This window comes from Myotis yumanensis, unplaced genomic scaffold (genome assembly GCF_028538775.1).
Source record: "Myotis yumanensis isolate MYYU_CA2020_CCGP unplaced genomic scaffold, mMyoYum1.0.hap1 SCAF_1, whole genome shotgun sequence".
NCBI classification, from domain to species: Eukaryota; Metazoa; Chordata; class Mammalia; order Chiroptera; family Vespertilionidae; genus Myotis; species Myotis yumanensis.
In genome coordinates, this window is record NW_027223752.1 from 206,915,065 (window position 1) to 206,935,122 (window position 20,058).

The 20,058-nt window shown below is 39.8% G+C and overlaps 1 protein-coding gene across 9 annotated transcripts in view; it reads left to right on the top strand.

Annotated features, from left to right (window-relative positions):
• CLOCK (clock circadian regulator) overlaps nt 1-16,336 on the top strand; it is a 159,205-nt gene extending 142,869 nt beyond the window's left edge. For all 9 annotated transcript variants that reach the window (XM_070396399.1, XM_070396391.1, XM_070396381.1 and 6 more), the window contains 4 exons: nt 9,833-10,042; nt 10,733-10,935; nt 13,751-14,027; nt 15,897-16,336. In XM_070396399.1, coding sequence (XP_070252500.1) covers nt 9,833-10,042; nt 10,733-10,935; nt 13,751-14,027; nt 15,897-16,076 — 870 coding nt within the window. In that variant the 3' untranslated portion in view covers nt 16,077-16,336. The remainder of the gene's footprint in view (nt 1-9,832; nt 10,043-10,732; nt 10,936-13,750; nt 14,028-15,896) is intronic.
• The last annotated feature ends 3,722 nt before the right edge of the window (nt 16,337-20,058 follow it).

Genomic DNA, 20,058 nt, shown 5'->3' on the forward strand with positions numbered 1-20,058 from the left:
TGCAAGGATGGTACAACATCCGTAAATCAATAAACGTGATACATCACATAAACAAATTGAAAGAAAAAAACCACATGGTCATATCAATTGATGCAGAAAAAGCATTTGACAAAATCCAACACCCATTTTTGATAAAAACTCTCAGCAAGGTGGGAATAGAAGGATCATACCTCAACATAATAAAAGCCATATATGACAGGCCCACAGCCAACATCATACTCAATGGACAAAAACTAACACCATTTCCCCTAAGAACAGGAACAAGACAGGGATGTCCACTCTCTCCACTCCTGTTCAACATAGTCCTGGAAGTATTAGCCATTGCAATTAGACAAGAAGAAGAAATAAAAGGCATCCAAATTGGAAAAGAGAAAGTAAAACTGTCCTTATTTGCAGATGACATGATATTATACATACAGAACCCTAGAGACTCCATCAAAAAACTACTAGACTTAATACATGAATTTGGCAATGTAGCAGGATACAAAATTAACCCCAAGAAATCCGAGGCATTTCTATATACCAATAGTGAACTTTCAGAAAGAGAGATTATAAAAACAATCCCATTTACCATCGCACCCCAAAAATTAAGATACCTAGGAATAAACTTAACTAAAGAGGTAAAAGACCTCTACTCAGAAAACTATAGGACGTTGAAAAAAGAGATAGAGGAAGACATAAACAGATGGAAGAACATACCATGTTCTTGGATTGGTAGAATCAACATCATTAAAATGTCCATATTACCCAAAGCAATCTATACATTCAACGCACTTCCCATTAAAATACCAATGGCCTTCTTCAAGGATCTAGAACGAACTCTCCAAAAATTCATCTGGAATAAAAAAAGACCCCGAATAGCTGCAGCGATCCTGAGAAAAAACAAAGTAGGTGGGATCTCAATGCCAGATATCAAGCTGTATTACAAAGCCACTGTTCTCAAAACTGCCTGGTACTGGCACAAGAACAGACATATAGATCAGTGGAATAGAATAGAGAGTCCAGAAATTAGCCCGAACCAATATGCTCAATTAATTTTTGACAAAGGAGGCATGAACATACAATGGAGCCAAGATAGTCTCTTCAATAAATGGTGTTGGGAAAATTGGACAGATATATGCAAGAAAATGAAACTAGACCACCAACTTACACCATACACAAGAATAAACTCAAAATGGATAAAGGACTTAAATGTACGACAGGAAACCATAAAAATTCTAGAAGAATACAAAGGCAGCAAAATCTCAGACATATGCCAAAACAATTTCTTCACTGATACAGCTCCTAGGGCAGTTGAAACTAAAGAGAAACTGAACAAATGGGACTACATCAAAATAAAAAGCTTCTGCACAGCAAAAGAAACCATCAACAAAACAACAAGAAAACCCACCTCGTGGGAAAACATATTTGCCAACGTCATATCTGATAAGGGCTTAATCTCCAAAATTTATAGGGAACTCATACAACTTAACAAAAAGAAGATAAACAATCCAATCAAAAAATGGGCCAAGGATCTAAATAGACACCTTTCAAAAGAGGACATTCAGAAAGCCAAGAGACATATGAAAACATGCTCAAAGTCACTAATCATCCGAGAGATGCAAATCAAAACAACAATGAGGTACCATCTCACACCTGTCAGAATGGCCATCATCAACAAATCAACAAACGACAAGTGCTGGAGAGGATGTGGAGAAAAAGGAACACTTGTGCACTGCTGGTGGGAATGCAGACTGGTGCAGCCACTATGGAAGGCAGTATGGAGGTTCCTCAAAAAATTGGAAATGGAACTCCCATTTGACCCTGTGATCCCACTTCTAGGAATATATCCCAAGAAACCAGAAACACCAATCAGAAAGGATATATGCACCCCGATGTTCATAGCAGCACAATTCACCATAGCTAAGATCTGGAAACAGCCTAAGTGCCCATCAGTAGATGAATGGATTAGAAAACTTTGGTACATCTACACGATGGAATACTATGCTGCTGTAAAAAAGAAGGAATTCTTACCATTTGCAACAGCATGGATGGAACTGGAGAGCATTATGCTAAGTGAAATAAGCCAGTCAATGAAGGAAAAATACCACATGATCTCACTCATTCATGGATAATAAAGACCATTACAAACTTTTGAACAATAATAGATACAGAGGCAGAGCTGCCTCAAACTGATTGTCAAACTGCAGTGGGAAGGCCAGGGAGGGTTGGGGGGGAGGAGGGAGGGGATTAAGAGATCAACCGAAGGACTGGTATGCATCCATATAACCATAACTAATGGACATAAGACACTGGGGGGTAAGGGAGGGCAGGGGTCTGTCAAGGGCGGGGGGGGGGGGAAAAAAGGACACTTATGTAATACACTTTGTAATACTTTTAGCGAAAAATAAAAAAAAATAAATAAATAAATAAAACATAAATTAATGTACAAAAAAAAAAAAAAAAAAAAAAACAACTTATTTTGAGTAGATGACTACTTTCTACAATAGCTAAAAGAAACCCATTCTCAGCTAATGTAGAAGGGATAAAAACCTTATAATGTATGCAAATTCATGAAATTATTTTTACAAAAATTCCTTAGTATAATGCCAGTATTATTTCATAAGGAAAAGGTCAAAATGATGTTATTAAGAACTAGCTTTTCTCATATGAAGCTAGATTATATCATCTTTGAAAGCAAATTAATATTTACTATGATGATCTGTATTTGCTATTAGGATATTTGTTACGAATCGGGGTGCAATTCTATTGTGTAAAGGGAAATGAACTGAAATCAGAACTCTATAACTTTATCCCACTCCTAGGACCATAGGCTGCCCTTTCATTTTTCAAAGCAGGCAAAGGTTAAGCAGAGAAAAGCCTCCACTGGCATCTTGCCAAATTCTTAATACAAGTAAAGACCAGGGCCCAGTCTTTTGAGTGATGGATGTAATTTCCCAAGCAGGTAGGTGGGTACACCAAAAGCTAAAGGGGCCCTGAAGATGAAGATCAGAGAGATATGGACATCCCCCTCCCAAAAGTGAAGACTGTGAAACTTATCCCTCTTCCACACTATATGATATAAGGGGAAGGCTCATTAGTTAAAACTCCTTGTCTTCCTATTTGATACCTAATTAAGCCACAATAAAAGGACTATGTAAACCTTCTTTGTTAGTGAGTGTTTAATCGGGGAAAGACTGGAATGGAAGTTCTAGGGGAGGGGATAGAACTTCCTTGCGGATTTGTATCTAAAGTGAAGTTGACAGGGCACTCACTAGCCCCTGCCTTGTAGACTACCAGAGAGAGCTATCAGCTTCCAAGGGAAAGAACAACACACTAAGAGATAACTTTACCTAAAGATGACTTTGCATAGAATTCAGGCTAAATTGCCCTGATTTCCTTGACTACTCTACCTCAAGGTTGCAAGGAATATTCTGCAACAGAGTAAAGAGACGAATGGCAATGGAAGAATGGAGAGAGAAACAGCCAACACATCCTATCTAATAATAGACAAACATGGTAATTGACTGTACCTTTGCTACATCTCCCATTGGATAATCAGCTCGATATGCAAATTAACCGCCAACAAAGATGGTGGCTAATTTGCATACTGCAGGCAGGGTGGGACAGCGCAGCCACCATCGTGAGAGCCGCCATCCAGGACCCCGTGTGCGACCCCAGAAGCCGCCTGCCTGCCACTGGGCCGCAGGCCGGCCCCAGAAGCCGCCCAGAAGCTGGTGATCAGGGGGAATTGGGGGTCCCCTGACCAGGCCTGACACCTCCGGCAGAGGCGGAGGCGTCAGGCCTGGGCAAGGGGCCGATCCGGCGATCGGAGGGTGACGGGGGTGGACGCCTCTGGCCGAGGTGTCAGGTCTGGGCGAGGGACCGATTTGGCGATTGGAGGGAGATGGGGGTCCCCTGACCAGGCCTGACACCTCTGGCGGAGGCCGAGGCGTCAGGCCTGGGCAAGGGGCCGATCTGGTGATCGAAGGGTGATGGGGGTCGACGCCTCTGGCCAAGGCGTCAGGTCTAGGCCAGGGTGGAGCCGGCGATGGGAGGGAGATGGAGGTCCCCTGCCCAGGCCTGAAACCTGGGCCAGAGGCATCAGGCCTGGGGGAGAGGGGGGGTAAGCTGGCGATTGGTGTGAACTACAGAGTAAACACCTTTTCTGACCGCTCATTGACTAAGCTCCCTGTATGCCACTGGTAATATTCTTAGTAACTTGGGTAATAAGAATCCAAAAAGGTGATCTAGGGTTTTTCACCACACTCCTGGCGAAAAAAATGAAGGTCCGCTGCTAGAGGGCTAAGAAATGTCATATCCGCCCTAGCCAGTTTGGCTCAGTGGATAATGCCTTGGCATGCCAATAGCAGGGTCTGGGTTCAATTCTGACCAAGGGCATGTAACTAGGTTGCACGCTCCTCCCTGGCCAGGGTCCAGGTCAGGGCTCATGCAGGAGGCAACCAATCAAAGTGTTCCTCTCACTTTGATGTTTCTCTCTGTCTTTCCCTTTCTCTTCCACATTCTCTAAAAATCAATGGAAACATATCCTCAGGTGAGGATAAAAAAAAATAATAAAGAAATTATTATTATATGGAAGACACATCTTGAAAATGCCTAAAGAAAGTTGTCATTTTTTCATGGTGAAGGGATTGGAGACCGTGTTGATGAAAAAACCTTGCTGGCTGCGGTGACTGGCAGTGGCTGCAGCAGCAGGGTGATGGGGCTGGTGCCTTCCCCTGATCACCCCGGTCACCTCCCACAAAGGGAGGCCAGACTGCAGCTTAGGCCCACTCCCCAAGGGGAGCAGGAAACGGGCCTAAACCATCACTAGGACATCCCCTGAGGGCTCCTAGTATGTGAGAGGGGGCAGCCTGGGCTGAGGGACACCCCCCCTTCCCAGTGCATGAATTTCGTGCAGTGGGCCCCTAGTAGGTTATAAGTGAATTTTAATATCTCAGTCCTAGTTCTTCCATTAATTATCTATCTGACCTTGGAAAAGCTGCAACTTCTCTGGATCTCATCCACAAAATGAAGAAGTTGAGGTGAATGATCGAATCTCTTCCACTAGCAGCTCTAACATTCCCAGATATAACCTACATCTGAAATTCTGCAGAAAATGGTATCTGGACTGCCTACCTGTAATCTGATCAAAGTGACTAGCCAGTAGGAACACATCTAGGTTAGTTAGACCCAGGTTGCAATACACACACATATTTATAGTATATTAATGTTAGAATACATATTTACTTGACAGTTGTAAATACTCACTAAAATAAAAAATATGTTTGACATATTAAAAGTAAGTAAATACAACATTTTTCAGGAATGTAATCCTAAAAGCTGTGAGGATCATCATGAGACAACTAATTTATATATGATTAAGTTTTCTGTTGTATATAACGTTATAATCTCTGGAATCTTTGATTTTTTTTAATACTAAGTATATAATAACTGTCCTGACATTAATAAAGATCTGTCCATTGTGAAGAAAAATTTGAAGACAAAGCTTTTGTGTTTAGCTTATTAGTGAACAGATAGTTTATCTTCATTAAGATTATTGATACATGAGTGTAGATATTACACAACTTTTTTTGGTGGTGGTGGTAAGCCTCACCCGAGGATATTTTTCCATTGATTTTTTTAGGGAGAGAGGAAGAGAGAGGGAAAAACTGAGAGAAACATGAATGTGAGAGAAACACATCGATTGGTTGCCTCCTGTAAGTGACCTGACCAGGGCCCAGGCCAGGTGAGGAGCCTGCAAGTAAGGTATGTGCCCTTGACCTGAATCAAACCCAGGACTCTTTGGTCCACAGGTTAGATGCTCTGGCAACTGAGCCAAAGAGGCTAGGGCTTAAAAATTAACTTTATTAATTTTAAGAAATTGTTCATACCCATGATGCAAGGTAAATAGTTAATGATTACCACATATTTTATTAAAAACTGGAGGCCAGGTGACAGATTCGTGCACTGGTGGGGGGCATGGCCTGTGGGGATCAGTCTGCTGAGGGAGTGCTGCTCATCCTGGCCAGCAGAGCAGCGCTCCCACTGTGGGAGCGCACTGACCACCAGGGGGCAGCTCATAGCGACTGGTCGACTGGTTGTTCTGGTCATTCCACCATTTGGTCACTGGGCTTTTATTATATAGGATTGCACAGAGAATATAATCACAAAATTAAAATTAGACTTTGCTGCTTGTGGATTCCTCTTAAGATCTTACGATACAGCTCCTAGGGCAATGGAAACTAAAGAGAAAATAAACATTTCCTGTATTTTCTGCAAATAAGTCTATTTGCAAACAAAGAACTGGGACTACATCAAAATAAAAGCTTGTACACAGCAAAAGAAACCATCAACAAAACATGAAAGCCCACTGCATGGGAGAATATATTTGCCAATGTTATCTATGATAAGGATTTACTCTCCAACATTTACAGAGAACTCATACAACTTAACAAAAGGAAGATAAACAACCCAATCAAAAAATGGGCCACCAACCTAAATACTTTTTGAAAGAGGACATACAGAAGGCCAAGAGACATACGAAAACATGCTCAAAGTCACTAATCATCCGAGAGGTGCAAATCAAAATGACAATGAGATACCATCTCACACCTGTCAGAATGGCTATCATCAACAAATCAACAAACGACAAGTGCTGGTGAGGATGCAGAGTAAAAGAAACCCTCGTGCACTGCTGGTGGGAATGCAGACTGGTGCAGCCACTGTGGAGAACAGTATGGAGTCTCCTCAAAACACTAAAAATGGAACTCCCATTTGACCCAGTGATCCCACTCCTAGGAATATATCCCAAGAAACTAGAAACACCAATCAGAAAGGATATATGTACCCCTATCTTCATAGCAGCACAATTTACAGTAGCTAAGATTTGGAAACAGCCTAAGTGCCCATCAGCAGATGAGTGGATTAAAAAGCTGTGGTACATCTACACAATGGAATACTACGCTGAGGTAAAAAATAATGAACTCTTACTATTTGCAACAGCATTATGCTAAGCAAAATAAGCCAGTCAGATAAAGATAAGTATCAAATAATCTCACTCATTGGTGGAATATAATGAACAACATAAATAGATCCAGAGACACAGAATCATCCAATAAACCATCAAATCTCAGAGGGATGGTGGGGGAAGGGGTGGAGAGGGGATAAGAGATTAATCAAAGAACTTGTATGCATATAAGCATAGCCAATAGATACAATAGTAAGGGGGTGGTGAAGGCCAGGGCTGGGGGTCAGGGGCAGGCAGGCTGGGAGAGGACAATGGGGGAAAAGGTGACATATGTAATACTTACAATGATAAAGAATTAAAAAAACAAAACAGTATTATAAGAAATGTTTGAGACTTATTCAAGAAGAAGAAAAAAGATCAAAAGTATGAAGAATAAAATGGCAATAACTCCATTTATCTATCAACTAGTGGCCCAGTGCATGAATTCGTGCACTTTGAAAGGAGCTGTGGGCCGTGAGGCTGTGGTGGGCACAGGGGTGGGTATCAGCCCATCCTCTGTTCCCCCACCTCGCCCTTCCTGCTGCAATCCCTGGGCCCCTGTCTGCCAGCAGCCCCACTCTCGCTGCTGCTGTTCCCACGCACTGATGGCACTGCCCCACTTGCACCCACTGATAGCGTGGAGCAATTGGGGCCAGCGCCAGCAGCAGGTGCGAGTGGGGCCAGTGCCATCAGCAGGTATGAGCAGTGCTGCTGCCCCAATCGCCCCCCAGGAGCAGGGGGAGGTGGAGAAGCTGATGGTGCTGACCAATCGGGCCAGTGCCGGTAGCAGGTGTGAGTACCGGGTGGGATTGTGGTGCGCAGGAGCAAAGAATTTTCAGTAACCAACAGAGGCTCGCCCCAATGATAGCAACCGGCACCCGCCTTGGTCTGGTGCACCTGCTCCACCACCCCACCACAGCCGATGCCCACCATGTTCCACGCTCTGCTGCCTGCTGCCAATGCCTGCCATGTTCCGCGTGCGCCCACTGGTGGTCAGCGCATGTCATAGTGACTGGTTTTTCGGTTCCACCATTAAGTCTATTTGCATATTAGGGTTTTATATATACAGATAATTACTTTAATTGTAAATGGATTAAATGCTCCAATTAAAAGACATAGTGTGGCTGGATGGATAAGAAAACAACTCCCTTACATATGCTGTCTACAAGAGACTCACTTCAGATCAAAAGACAGACTGAAAGTAAAAGGATGGAAAAAGATATTTCGTGAAAATGGAAATTGAAAAAAAAAAGGTTGGAGTAGCAATACTTATACCAGACAAAACAGACTTGGATACAAAGACTATAACAAGGGACAAAGAAGGACCCAGCAGCTCCACTTCTGGGTATTTATCAGAGGAAACCCAAAACACTAAATCGAAAAGATCTGCATCCATATGTTCATTGCAGCATTGTTTAAAATAGCTAAGATATGGATGCAAACTAAGTATCCATCCGTAGGTGAATAGATAAAGAAGTGGGACATATATACAATGCAACATGACTCAGCCATAAGAAAAGAATGAAATCTTATAATCTGCAAAAAACATGGATGGACCTAGAGAGTATTTTGCCCAGTGAAATAAGCCAGACAGAGAAAGATCAATATAATTTCACTTATGTGTAGAAACTATAAACCTAAATAGATACACAAAACATAAACTTATAGAGAACATTTTGATGGTTGCCACATGGAAGGGAGTTTGAGAGTATGGGTGAAAAAAGTGGAGGAGTTGAGAAGTACAGATTTGTTGTTATAGAGTAGTCATAGAGATGTAAAGTTTTGCATAGGGAATTTAGTCAATAATGTTGTAGCCCGGGACAGTGTGGTTGGTTGGAGCATTGTCCTATGTACCAAAGGGTCACGGGTTTGATTTCTGGTCAGAACACATACCCAGGTGGCGGATTTGATACCTGGTTGCGGTGAGTACAAAAGGTAACCGATCAATGTTTCTCTCTCTCTTTGATGTTTCTCTCTCTTCCTCTCCCTCTCCCTTCCTCTCTCAAATCAATTCATTAAAACAAACAAGCATATCCCTGGGTGAGGATTAAAAAAAATAAGAATATTGTGATAACTATGCATGGTGTCAGATGGGAACTAGATTTATTGGGGTGATCACTTTGTAAGTTATATAAATGTCTAATCACTATGTTGTACAGCTGAAACTAATATAATGTATGACAGCTGTAACTGAAAATTATCTTTTTAAAATGACAATGCAAGAGATACATTTCATCAGTATGGTTCAGTAAATACTCACTGGTTACCTATTCAGTGTGATTGCACTTATAGTCATTAAAAACTCATTCCTAAGAGTATTTCCATCAGCATCCTTGTTTCTCCAGATTGGAGTCCTCTTTAGCAGTTCAATTTTTAATAAGCTTTAATTTATAATATAAAAATTGTTTTACAGACTTTTAGGTACTTGTTGGTACAGAATTTATAATCATCAATCATTGTTTTAATAAAATACCAGTAGGAATAATTTCATAGTCTGATTTGTTTAGCTACTCTCAAGTTATTTCTGTCAGAGACTAGGACTTCAGTAAAGGGAAACTTTAAGTAAAAACTTACTTTCATTTAATGCCATAAATTATAAATAAGTGATACAGAGCTGCAGTCTAACCATTGGAAACATGATATGGTTAGGATGACTGGAGGAATGATTTTGAGGTATGTTTTATTTGGTATTGCTAATTGTTCATTCAGAATGTCTTAGTCTTGTTACTTGCTTTTGAAACTTTAATTCGTAGCTTGTTTTTTCCTTTTTTTTTTTTTAATGTGTTCATCCATCTTTGTTTTTAATCTACAAAGCTCATTTTAACGTAATTGTTATTTTTAAAGATGTTTTTACAACAGTCAACCCCTGGTTTGAATTTTGGTTCTGTTCAACTTTCTTCTGGAAATTCATCTAACATCCAGCAACTCGCACCTGTAAATATGCAAAGCCAGGTTGTTCAAACTAACCAAATTCAAAGTGGAATGAATACCGGACACGTTGGCACAACTCAGCACATGATACAACAGCAGACTTTACAAAGTTCATCAAGTCAGGTAATGTTATCTACTAATACGGCTATGGAGTGTTCAGCAATTAAAATGTGTATTATTGCTGCAACTAAAAAAAAGCTCTATCTTGAACAATACTATATTTAAAATTTAATTAGAAAATATAATATTGAGAAGTCATTATTAAAATATTTTGTTCAAAAGTGTTAGTTGTGAAACTGTTGGTTGGTAAATACTTACACTATTTTGACATTTAAAAATTTGTAGGTTAAAAGGTTTGACTTGCAAAGGAGACTGACCAGGAAACACGTTACCATACATGAAGAATAAATTGTTGGGGCAGTAATGCTTTAATCAGTATTCCAGGAAATTTTGGTAATTGATGTACATCTGTGACTGTAAATCCCAGGGCTACAAATAAAGTATAGAAAAATGTCTAATGTTGATCACTCATTTGGGGCATTTAATAGAAAGTCTTTATGTTTACTTTATATTATCCCTGTTAAGATCATGCTCCTTTTTCTAAGATCATAGCTTACCTTCCAGCAAGATATTGAAGACTAATCCGTTCTTAGTTACTCTAAGTCATTACTTTGTGGTCAGATTTCTCTCAGAGTGATATGTCTTGCCACTTTTTTCTATAATGTCAACCATTACTAGGATGATCTAGAAGCATACTTCCTGATGTAAATTTTTTCAGTTAATCTGTCATTATAATCTCTTCTTCTCCAACAGAGTCAACAAAATGTCCTAAGCGGGCATAGCCAACAAACATCTCTTCCTAGTCAGACCCAGAGCACTCTTACAGCCCCCCTGTATAACACTATGGTGATTTCTCAGCCGGCAACCGGAAGCATGGTCCAGATCCCGTCTAGTATGCCACAAAACAGTACCCAGAGTGCTGCAGTAACTACATTCACTCAGGACAGACAGATAAGGTAGTTATCGGAGTTCATTAGTCATCTGTAAGTTGTAACTTAATTGACTAAAAGTAAGTTTATTTTTAAAAACATGATTTTAGTTTGTTACTCCAGATAGTATTCTTATTTTAAAAAAGTTGATTCCAGGGAGAGGAAGGGGGAAGGAGGAGAGAGAAGAAAAAAAAGAGGAGCATTGATTGGCTGCCTTCCTCACATGCCCCCAGTGGGGATTGAACCACAACATGAGTATGTTCCCTGACTGGAAATTGAACCCAACACCTTTTGGTGTACAGGATGGCGCTCCAATCAAACAAGCCACACTGGCCAGGGCCAGCCCATATTCTTGAATTTGAAATAAAAATGCATAATGTATTCATTGTTTAAGGACTTTGTAATAAAAAGGAGCAACAGATTTTGTTTCCCGTCCAGAAATGTGCTACCAAATATTGTAGAAGCCAAATTCTGCAGCACACTTTTATATGACTTTTATTACAGGCTTTGTGTCACTGAAATTTTTATTATTTTAATACAGACACTGGTGAGTTTTCATGTAGTAACAATGGTTACGGTGTACACTACCATAGTTTGTTTTGAAATAAAAGTAACTTGCCTTTCTTGAGTTTGTTTAGTACTATACTAAGCGCTCAAAACATTATTTCATTTAATTCTTATTTTTTTTTTTTTTTTTTTTTTTTTTTTTTTTTTTTTTTTTTTTTTTTTTTTTTTTTTTTTTTGAGAATCCTACATTTTTATTTGCAAAACCCGACAGTCCTCTTTCCACTGCATAATATCGCATAATACCGACTACTTACGTTAAGACGTTCTACAAGAACACATTATAATGACCGTTTTCCTTTTTACGAAATCAAAAGGCCAACAGTGAGGTTTTAACGTTCTACTCTTCTGTAAGCAGGGCTTCGTGAGGAAGATTTTGGACATATAGTGCAATCATTCTAAAGCCTGGGCTCAGGAAAGGATCCAAGCAGATGTTTTACGCAACTGAAATTTCTTCTATTGTATTGTAATTTCCTTGAGGGAAGAGACACACTCTTTTTACTGATATTAAAAATATATATTAAGGGCACTTAATAAGTATCCATCTAACAGACATTTGGAAAATTATGACATTGCATAAGAAAGAATCAACAATGATTTGATCACCCAAGGGAAGCTTCACCCAAGGGAAGCTGCGTTCCTTTCCCTCCTTGTGTAGATACAAGGCGCGTGCGTGCCTGGGGGCCGGAGGGCGGGGGGGGGGGGGGCGCGGGGAGGAGTATTTGCAGATTGTCTTAAACTCCAGCAGCCAGTCTTAACCACGGCTGTAGATGTATTTGCAGCAACGGCTCTTGGTGACAGCCTGCGAGGTGACTTTTAAAGGCTGAGGATGCACATGCTACATTCACATTTGCTCTTCATCTTACTGTTACTCTCCACTCCTTGTCTCTGAATGATGCCTGCAGTTTCAAGTCCCCCAGTGAGGCTCTCCCCGCAGGCCCCTGGTGGAACCCGGTCTGGTCCAGTGGCAGCAGCAATCACCTGCCTTGTGGTACTCTGGGTCCAGCGAACAGCTGGCTCCTATCCTGCGGCCGTGCTGTAGTGGGAAGAGCTGTGTCCACCCCAGGCCACGGTGGCCGAGCGCCATTCTGAGCGGCGGCCGTCCATCGCTGGAGAAACTAGAAACTAGTCCAAACATGCTGGGGTCCAACCCCAGCGGGTCCAGGGGTCCCCAAAGGTGTGGACGGAGTCGGCGATGAAGGAATGACATGGAGACAGTGTTCAGTTGATCAGCAGCCTAGCCAGGATCTCTAGCCAGGAACTCCAGCCAAGTTCTGGTCAGGATCTCCAACCAAGTTCTGTAGCCAGGTTCTGGTTCTCCAGCCAGGTTCGGTTGCCAGGTTCTATCCAGGTTCTCCCGCCATGTTCTGTCTAGGTTCTCCAGCCAAGTTCTGTAGCCAGGTTCTGTCCAGGATCTTTTGCCATGTTCTCTCCCTAGGTTCTCTCTCTAGGTTCTGTGTCCAGGTTCTGTGTAGGATCTCCAGCCAAGTCTTGTCTCTAGGTTCTGTCTAGGATCTTTTGCCATGTTCTCTCCCTAGGTTCTCTCTCTAGGTTCTGTCTAATTCTTATTTTTTTAAAAATGTGTTAGGGTCTTTTAATTTGTAGGTAAGAAAAAAGTGAGTTTATAATACTTTGGTCAAGAGCCTGTAGCTAGTTAAGGGGGTGAAGAAGGCTTTCTGAATTCAAGCCTCAATGTTTGATTTCAAACCTCAAGTGCTTAAACATATTCTATACAAAACATTTATGAGCAATTCAAGAAAGTAATCTATGATATCTTTTAGTGGGAATAGCTGACTTAGAAACAAAGTTTTTGAAGAAATGCCATTTTCTTATATTTGGAAGCTTTTAATTTTAGAATCTATATAGTCTTAAAACTTTTTTTTAAATATGTTTTTATTGATTTCAGAGAGAGCAAGGGTGAGGGAGAGATAGGAACATCAATGATGAGAGAGAATCATTGATCGGCTGTCACCTGAATGCCCCCAATGGGGGTCAAGCCTGAAACCCTGACATGTGCCCTGCCGGGGAATCGACTGTGACCTCCTGGTTCATAGGTCAAAGCTCAGCCACTAAGCACACCTGCCAGGCTGTATACACATTTTGTTTTACTGGTATCTCAAAATGGATCTTTAAAAACACGAAACAAAATTGAAACATAAAGCTTTGAAAAACTAAATTGGCAATATCATTGGGTATTATCTTTGAGAAGTATTCAGCCACTGCCTTTTGTAATGCATTTTTTTTTGCATTTCTGATTCCCCTTTTCTTTCTCTTACAGATTTTCTCAAGGTCAGCAACTTGTGACCAAATTAGTAACTGCTCCTGTAGCTTGTGGGGCGGTCATGGTACCTAGCACTATGCTTATGGGTCAGGTGGTGACTGCCTACCCTACTTTTGCTGCACAACAGCAGCAGTCACAGACGTTGTCAGTCACACAGCAGCAGCAGCAGCAGCAGCAGCAGCAGCAGCAGCAGAGTTCCCAGGAGCAGCAGCTCACATCAGTTCAGCAACCATCTCAGGCTCAGCTGAACCAACCACCACAGCAATTTTTACAGGTAATTCTCCCAGACCTATTTAGTTTTATATAATGAAATTAGGCACTAAGTGAACACTTTTGTAAGTGATCTGAAAAATGCATAGAAGCTAATTGTACAAGTTAAATTTCTGTAAGACAAAGTTTCTCTGGTTGGCTATATGTATTTCCCTGTTCAGTCCTTCAAAGACTTAGCCCTGCCATGGACATACCTAATTATTTAAACTGCTGGATAGAATAAGGGGCTACTACCTGCCCATATCAAGACACTTTATATAGAGCCCTCTCCGGCTAGAGTTTCTGGAATTCAAGGGAAGGCACCTTTCTTTCATTTCTTATCTTTAGCAGCCCATCAAACTATTCTCTACTGGGCAGGGGTATCAAGTCAGATTTTTAAAAAATTAGGCATTATCTTAAATTATTTTTTAAGATTAAGTTTTATAATGATTTTTTTGTTATACGTTAGTATTAGAAATATTGTGGAAACAGTATATGTCATAGTTAAGAACTTGGGCTCTTAAGTCCTGCTGCCTTGGAATTCAGTCACTTCTGCACCACGTACTGTGTGACCTTTGGCAGGTTACTTAACTTGCTAAACTTCAGTTTCCTCATCTGTAATATGGACGTGCTATGGATGATGCATGTAAATCACTGAACATAGCATAAGGCATATTAGCTGTTGTATATGACCACCAGTGATAAACACACTGACCCGAATGCAGACACACATCTCATAGGGTGTATTAGACAGGATCTCCTTCTCTAAAGGATACAGTATCCTCAGCAAGGAAATCAGGAAAAGTTTCTAGCACTCTCACTGGGGGTGCACAGCAGGGAAGTCCAACCTTTTCTCTTCTGGCTGAGGGGGAGCCATTTTGAATATAGGGTAGTCTAGGATTGTGCTAGAGACCAATCCATGTAGGCCAGGCACAAATCAATTTTAGAGTTATACAACATATGGTATAATTAGGAGATTTAATATTATATTGTATACTCAGGCATAAATACAGTGTTAATTTATCACCCTAGGAGTTCGATTATAATTCCTAACCTTGTAATGTGGAAAACTAAACAGATAGTTACCTAAGTCTCTCTCAAGTCATATACCTATACGGCAGCTATTAATGATTGCCTCACTTACTGTTGTAAATGAATCATTAATCAGAATTTATAGCAAGTTATAAAGTATTATTATGGGGATAGATAACCAATGAGAATTAAGTAAAAGCTTAAAAAAGGAGAGGACTTGTCTTAAGACCTCAGTCTTCTTAGTCTATCAGAATAAGGGCCCTTAAAAGAATGAACATTCTCTTACCCCCCACTTCTGGAAAAAGCATTCCAAAGACATGGGATACCTAAAAAAGTAAGATCAGCAATACTCTTCAGAGATACACTCATATGTAGATAGTGAGGACTATACAATTTGTCTAATACCTAGTTCTAAAATGTACCTTTGTTGTAATCCTCTAGGGCTCATGCATGTCCTGGGTTCTTTATCTTACAAAAGCTTTTGCTAATGTGCCCTGGCCAGGTAGCTCAGTTGCTTAGAGCATCGTCCCAATACGCCAAGGTTGTGGGTTCAATTCCCAGTCAGAGCACATATAAGAATCAACCAATGAATGCATAAATAAGTAAAACAGTTGATATTCTTTTCTCTCTTTAAAAAAAAAGTTTTTCTTAATGACAAAGACAGAAAGCAAATTGTCCAGATCCTTGGCAAAGCTTAATGGTTCTTAAGGTTCAGGATCTATCTGTGTGCTTGCAAGTGTCCTTCATTTGTAGTGGTGACTGCCTTTTCATTGTCCCAATGAAAAGTGGAAAACTTAAGTAAATCTTAATGTACGCAAAATAGTGGGGGTAAAGCAATGTTGCATAATCCATTTGTTTTTAGACTTCTAGGTTGCTTCATGGGAACCCTTCAACTCAGCTTATCCTCTCTGCTGCGTTTCCACTACAACAGAGCACTTTCCCTCAATCACATCACCAGCAACACCAGTCTCAGCAGCAACAGCAACTGAGTCGGCACAGGACTGACACTTTGACGGATCCTTCCAAGGTTCAACCGCAGTAGCACACGTCTCCTCTCTGACCTCAAGGGAGGAAGGGTTGGCCCATAAAGAGTTGCTCAGATGATCTGAGGATTAGGAGGAAAAGTTCTAGTAGATTCATGAGATGCAGTATTGAGTATTCTAATTCCTCGAATTAGTTAGCAGGGAAAATGCTGCCTAGTGCTGCAGATGTACATTAAATACCCGCCAGCAGGAAATGACCATAGGGCCATAGCCAATTCTGACAGTGTTTTAATTGCTCAGATATTTTTTGATGGAAAAAGAGTATATTGCCAAATGTAGAAGCTCAGCTAAAGAAATATGACCTCCAGTGAATCAGAAAGGCACTAACAATGTTAGTAACTTTTAGTGGTTCAGTGCCTGTTTTCAAGTGTTACAGAGGACACACCACTGCCACATCAGGGGTTTGCTTACAATGATGCCATGAAGACAGTGCAGTCGACCCAGTAGGCCCTCTTTCCAAGCCCCTCTCCCTTCTCAGATAATGATGGAATCGCAATTTCAGAATGTTGTGTGGGTTCAAATTCTCTATGTACAGATACTGTAAAAATATTATGTATATGTCTGGATAAAAGGAAAGAAAGCAAAACATTTTGTATGCTGCATGAAAGCATTATCTCCTCCTTAAAGGTATGAATACATTTCCTTAGATTCTGATGCCATGTGCAAACTAATACATCCTTTGTTTTCCCTTTTGTTTACAACACGATAGTGTTCTATTCACTTTTCCGGGGCACAAGTCTTTTGTTCATACTTGGCTGTGATGTCACAGTTTGTTCAGTGAGGTATGATGTGCTGCTGGGAATGGATTTTTTTCAGGTTAAATGATTGAAATAACAGGATTTTCAAGTTACTCAGAAGTATCCTTCATTTCATTATTTTCAATAATGTTTGAAAATAGGATTTGCACTGCTTTATTTTAGAAGGTTGGGAGTTTTGATCATATATTTTGATATAGTTCATAGTTGGAAATAGTTGAGTAAATGGTTTGTAACAAGCCTGAAAGAAATTTCATGAATGTTTCAGTTACAGGAGTAAAATTTGCACACAAAACATTTTAGGCACTTTTTAACATTCTCACTGGTGGGAATTTTAACTTTTAGGATTTGTTGGAATCTTTTTATTATCCTTCACAATTTCAATGTTTCTTTTAGTCAGAAATGATTCAGGGTTATTTGAGGGGGAAAAAACCCATAGTGCCTTGATTTTGATTCAGGTGATAACTCACCATCTTGAACTCATTGTCTGGTTTCAGTAGCAGTTTTGAAACCTTAGTACATTTTTAATAGCATGTGAGTGTCCGTGCCATTATTCTCCTAAGTTCCTATGCAGAGTGCTTTGAATCTCTTGGCTGGAGATATAAATAATTTAGAAATAAAAGATGACATACTAACACTATCAGAGTCATCAGTGTGATTGCAAATTGTTTTTACTAAATCAGCATCTTTCTTCAAAGCTGAAATAAGTAGTCATTGAAGAATTACCAGTAAATATTTGCTCAATATGATTCTTAGAAAGAGGTGTAGGAATTTGCTTTGCCATCACTACAACACTAGAATATTGGAACTCACATGCTTTCTAAATATGAACTAAGATTTCATTTGGCAATATCATATTCCAAAGGTAATAAATTCCAACAAAAATTATATTCATAAAAACATTTTATATATTCTATGGTACTGATAATTAAATTTACAACTGTAGAGCAAAGGAAAATATCTTATTAGAATATCAAAAATTATTACTTTGGAAAGGGAAGACAGCAAACTGTAATAAATCAAAATTGACCTGAAAAGAAAATGTATAACACAACTGAAGTTGTTCAACAGAAAAGGTTTTGAGCAATGAAAATAACCTAATACAGAATTGCTAGATAAAGGAGTTGAGGAACTCCAAGTCAGTTCTTCAGACTTTCCTGTCCTCGGCTTTGCTATTATCCTTAGGGATATATTGTTTTTCTGTAGAAAACTATACATGGCCACACTTAAATTAGAAAATGTTGAAAATGAAAACAACCAAAGAAAGTTGGTACCTACCCTTCTATAAAAGAAGTGTCATTAGATACCAATCAATAATTAACATATCAAGGAGCTCCTCTCCTAGCTAGATGATCATCCAGAAGAGATTTCTGACTCATGAATGTCAAGGATAGTTGTCAGAATATGTGTGTACTTGAGCATATATACAACACCAAAATTGATGTTGTAAATATGGCAACAGTATTAATTATCTCCCCTTTCAAATTGCCTATGCTAACCTTATCATGCCATTCCATAGTGAGTTGTGCCTCTTTCATTCATTGGTGATATCTAGTGATATGGATTTAGCTAATAAAATATATGAAAAACTATTAAGGTTTATCCTCCAAATATCACACTTAAAAGAAAGATGGTGGACCATGAGTACTGTGTACTTAGATGAACAAAAGCAAAACCTAGGCACAATTTTGCATTTATAATTACTTTTGTTTCTGACAGCTCAGTTTTTTCTGCTTAGAATTGATTACTAAGTTTAAAGAAGCAGCTAGCTGCTTTTCCTCTGCTGCCAGTAGGCTTTGTTGTGTTGGAAGAGCTAGTAAGCACCAGCTGCCTCTTAGCTCCTTTAACTGTTCCTCCTGCTTCTCTTGAACTTGGATTGCAAAGCTGTCCCTCCCCCTCCCCCATGAATGGAGACTTGAGCATTCTGATGAAGATTCAGCAGTTGCCTGTTCTTCCTTCATTTCTGTAGCCAAAGTTGTTAATTAAAATACTAAATCTAAGTCATGAAAAAACTGAAAATAGGAACACCTTCTAACCACTTAAAAATCATCTTTCCTCTGCTTTACTCTGTCATTTTTTCTTTTAAAAAACACATTTTATTCTGGGTGGCACTTTTTAGATAAGAAACTATTAAAGATCAGGCAAACTGTTAGCTGTTCTGTAGTTGTTATCTTGCTTTGGCTTGCTGTGGCACTGCGTAAGTCAGTATAGTTTTAGCAACTACAAGTGAAGACTACAAGGACTAATAGAATTGCTGCTGGTGTATAGCAACCCTGCGTGTATACACTCAAAAGTACCCTATTTTTTTATTGGAAAGTATGTGCAGAAAAGCAGATATAGCAGATGGGGGTAGTAAGTCCTACAGTTCAGTCTCCAAACTTCAACTTAGGGGGTAATTTGAGTCCTGTGCTCTGCTTTGTCACTTAAATCTGGCTTAGGAATGTACTAGTAATAGGAGAGTGCCAGTGTCTTTGAATGGTTATAGAATACTGTGTGGAATAGTGAAATGGTAATTTGGTTTCTTCAGAAGTGCTGTAGCTGCTGGTCATTGCCTTACAGCAGTCTGCTTGCCATTAGTTAAGCACACTGAAGCAGTGCAGCTCTGTAAAGAAGAGATGAATCCTTGTTCAAGAAGCCTTAGATAGGGGTCCTACAGATAGGTGAAAGTACTTTTTAACTGGATATTACTCAACGTATTTTAAAATGTTCCCACTACATTGCGGCAAACTTTTTAAAAAGTAGAATGCAAGTAGCATTTTACTCTGGTAGTATTCATTTTTTCTTTTTCTATGTTTCTTTGATGACTGAAAGTTTGTTGATGAACATTTGTGTTAAACTCATTCAAATCTCAAACCTTTCCAATATCTGTGTCCCTGTTCATAGCCCCTTGGGAGTCAATGTTGGAAGGTGTAAACACTGGATATTACTATTGCTGAGTGAGTCTAGCCAGGAGTAAACCAATTGGAAAAGAAACAGCACAACGGCTCTTGCCATTGTAGTAGTGATTCGACAAAGAGAACCTGTTCAGTTTGTTTGGGTTGGGTGAGCATTCTTCTGAAAGGAGCTTCTGAAGTAATTGCAAAGGAAAAGAGTCGACTATTTTTATAGCATATTTAATATATTTGTATATAACTATGAATATAGTAGGAACCACCCTCCACATGCCTCCCACCTTTTCTAATTTCCTCCCCCTTTGCCATAGCACTAGTATAGCCTCGTCCGCATG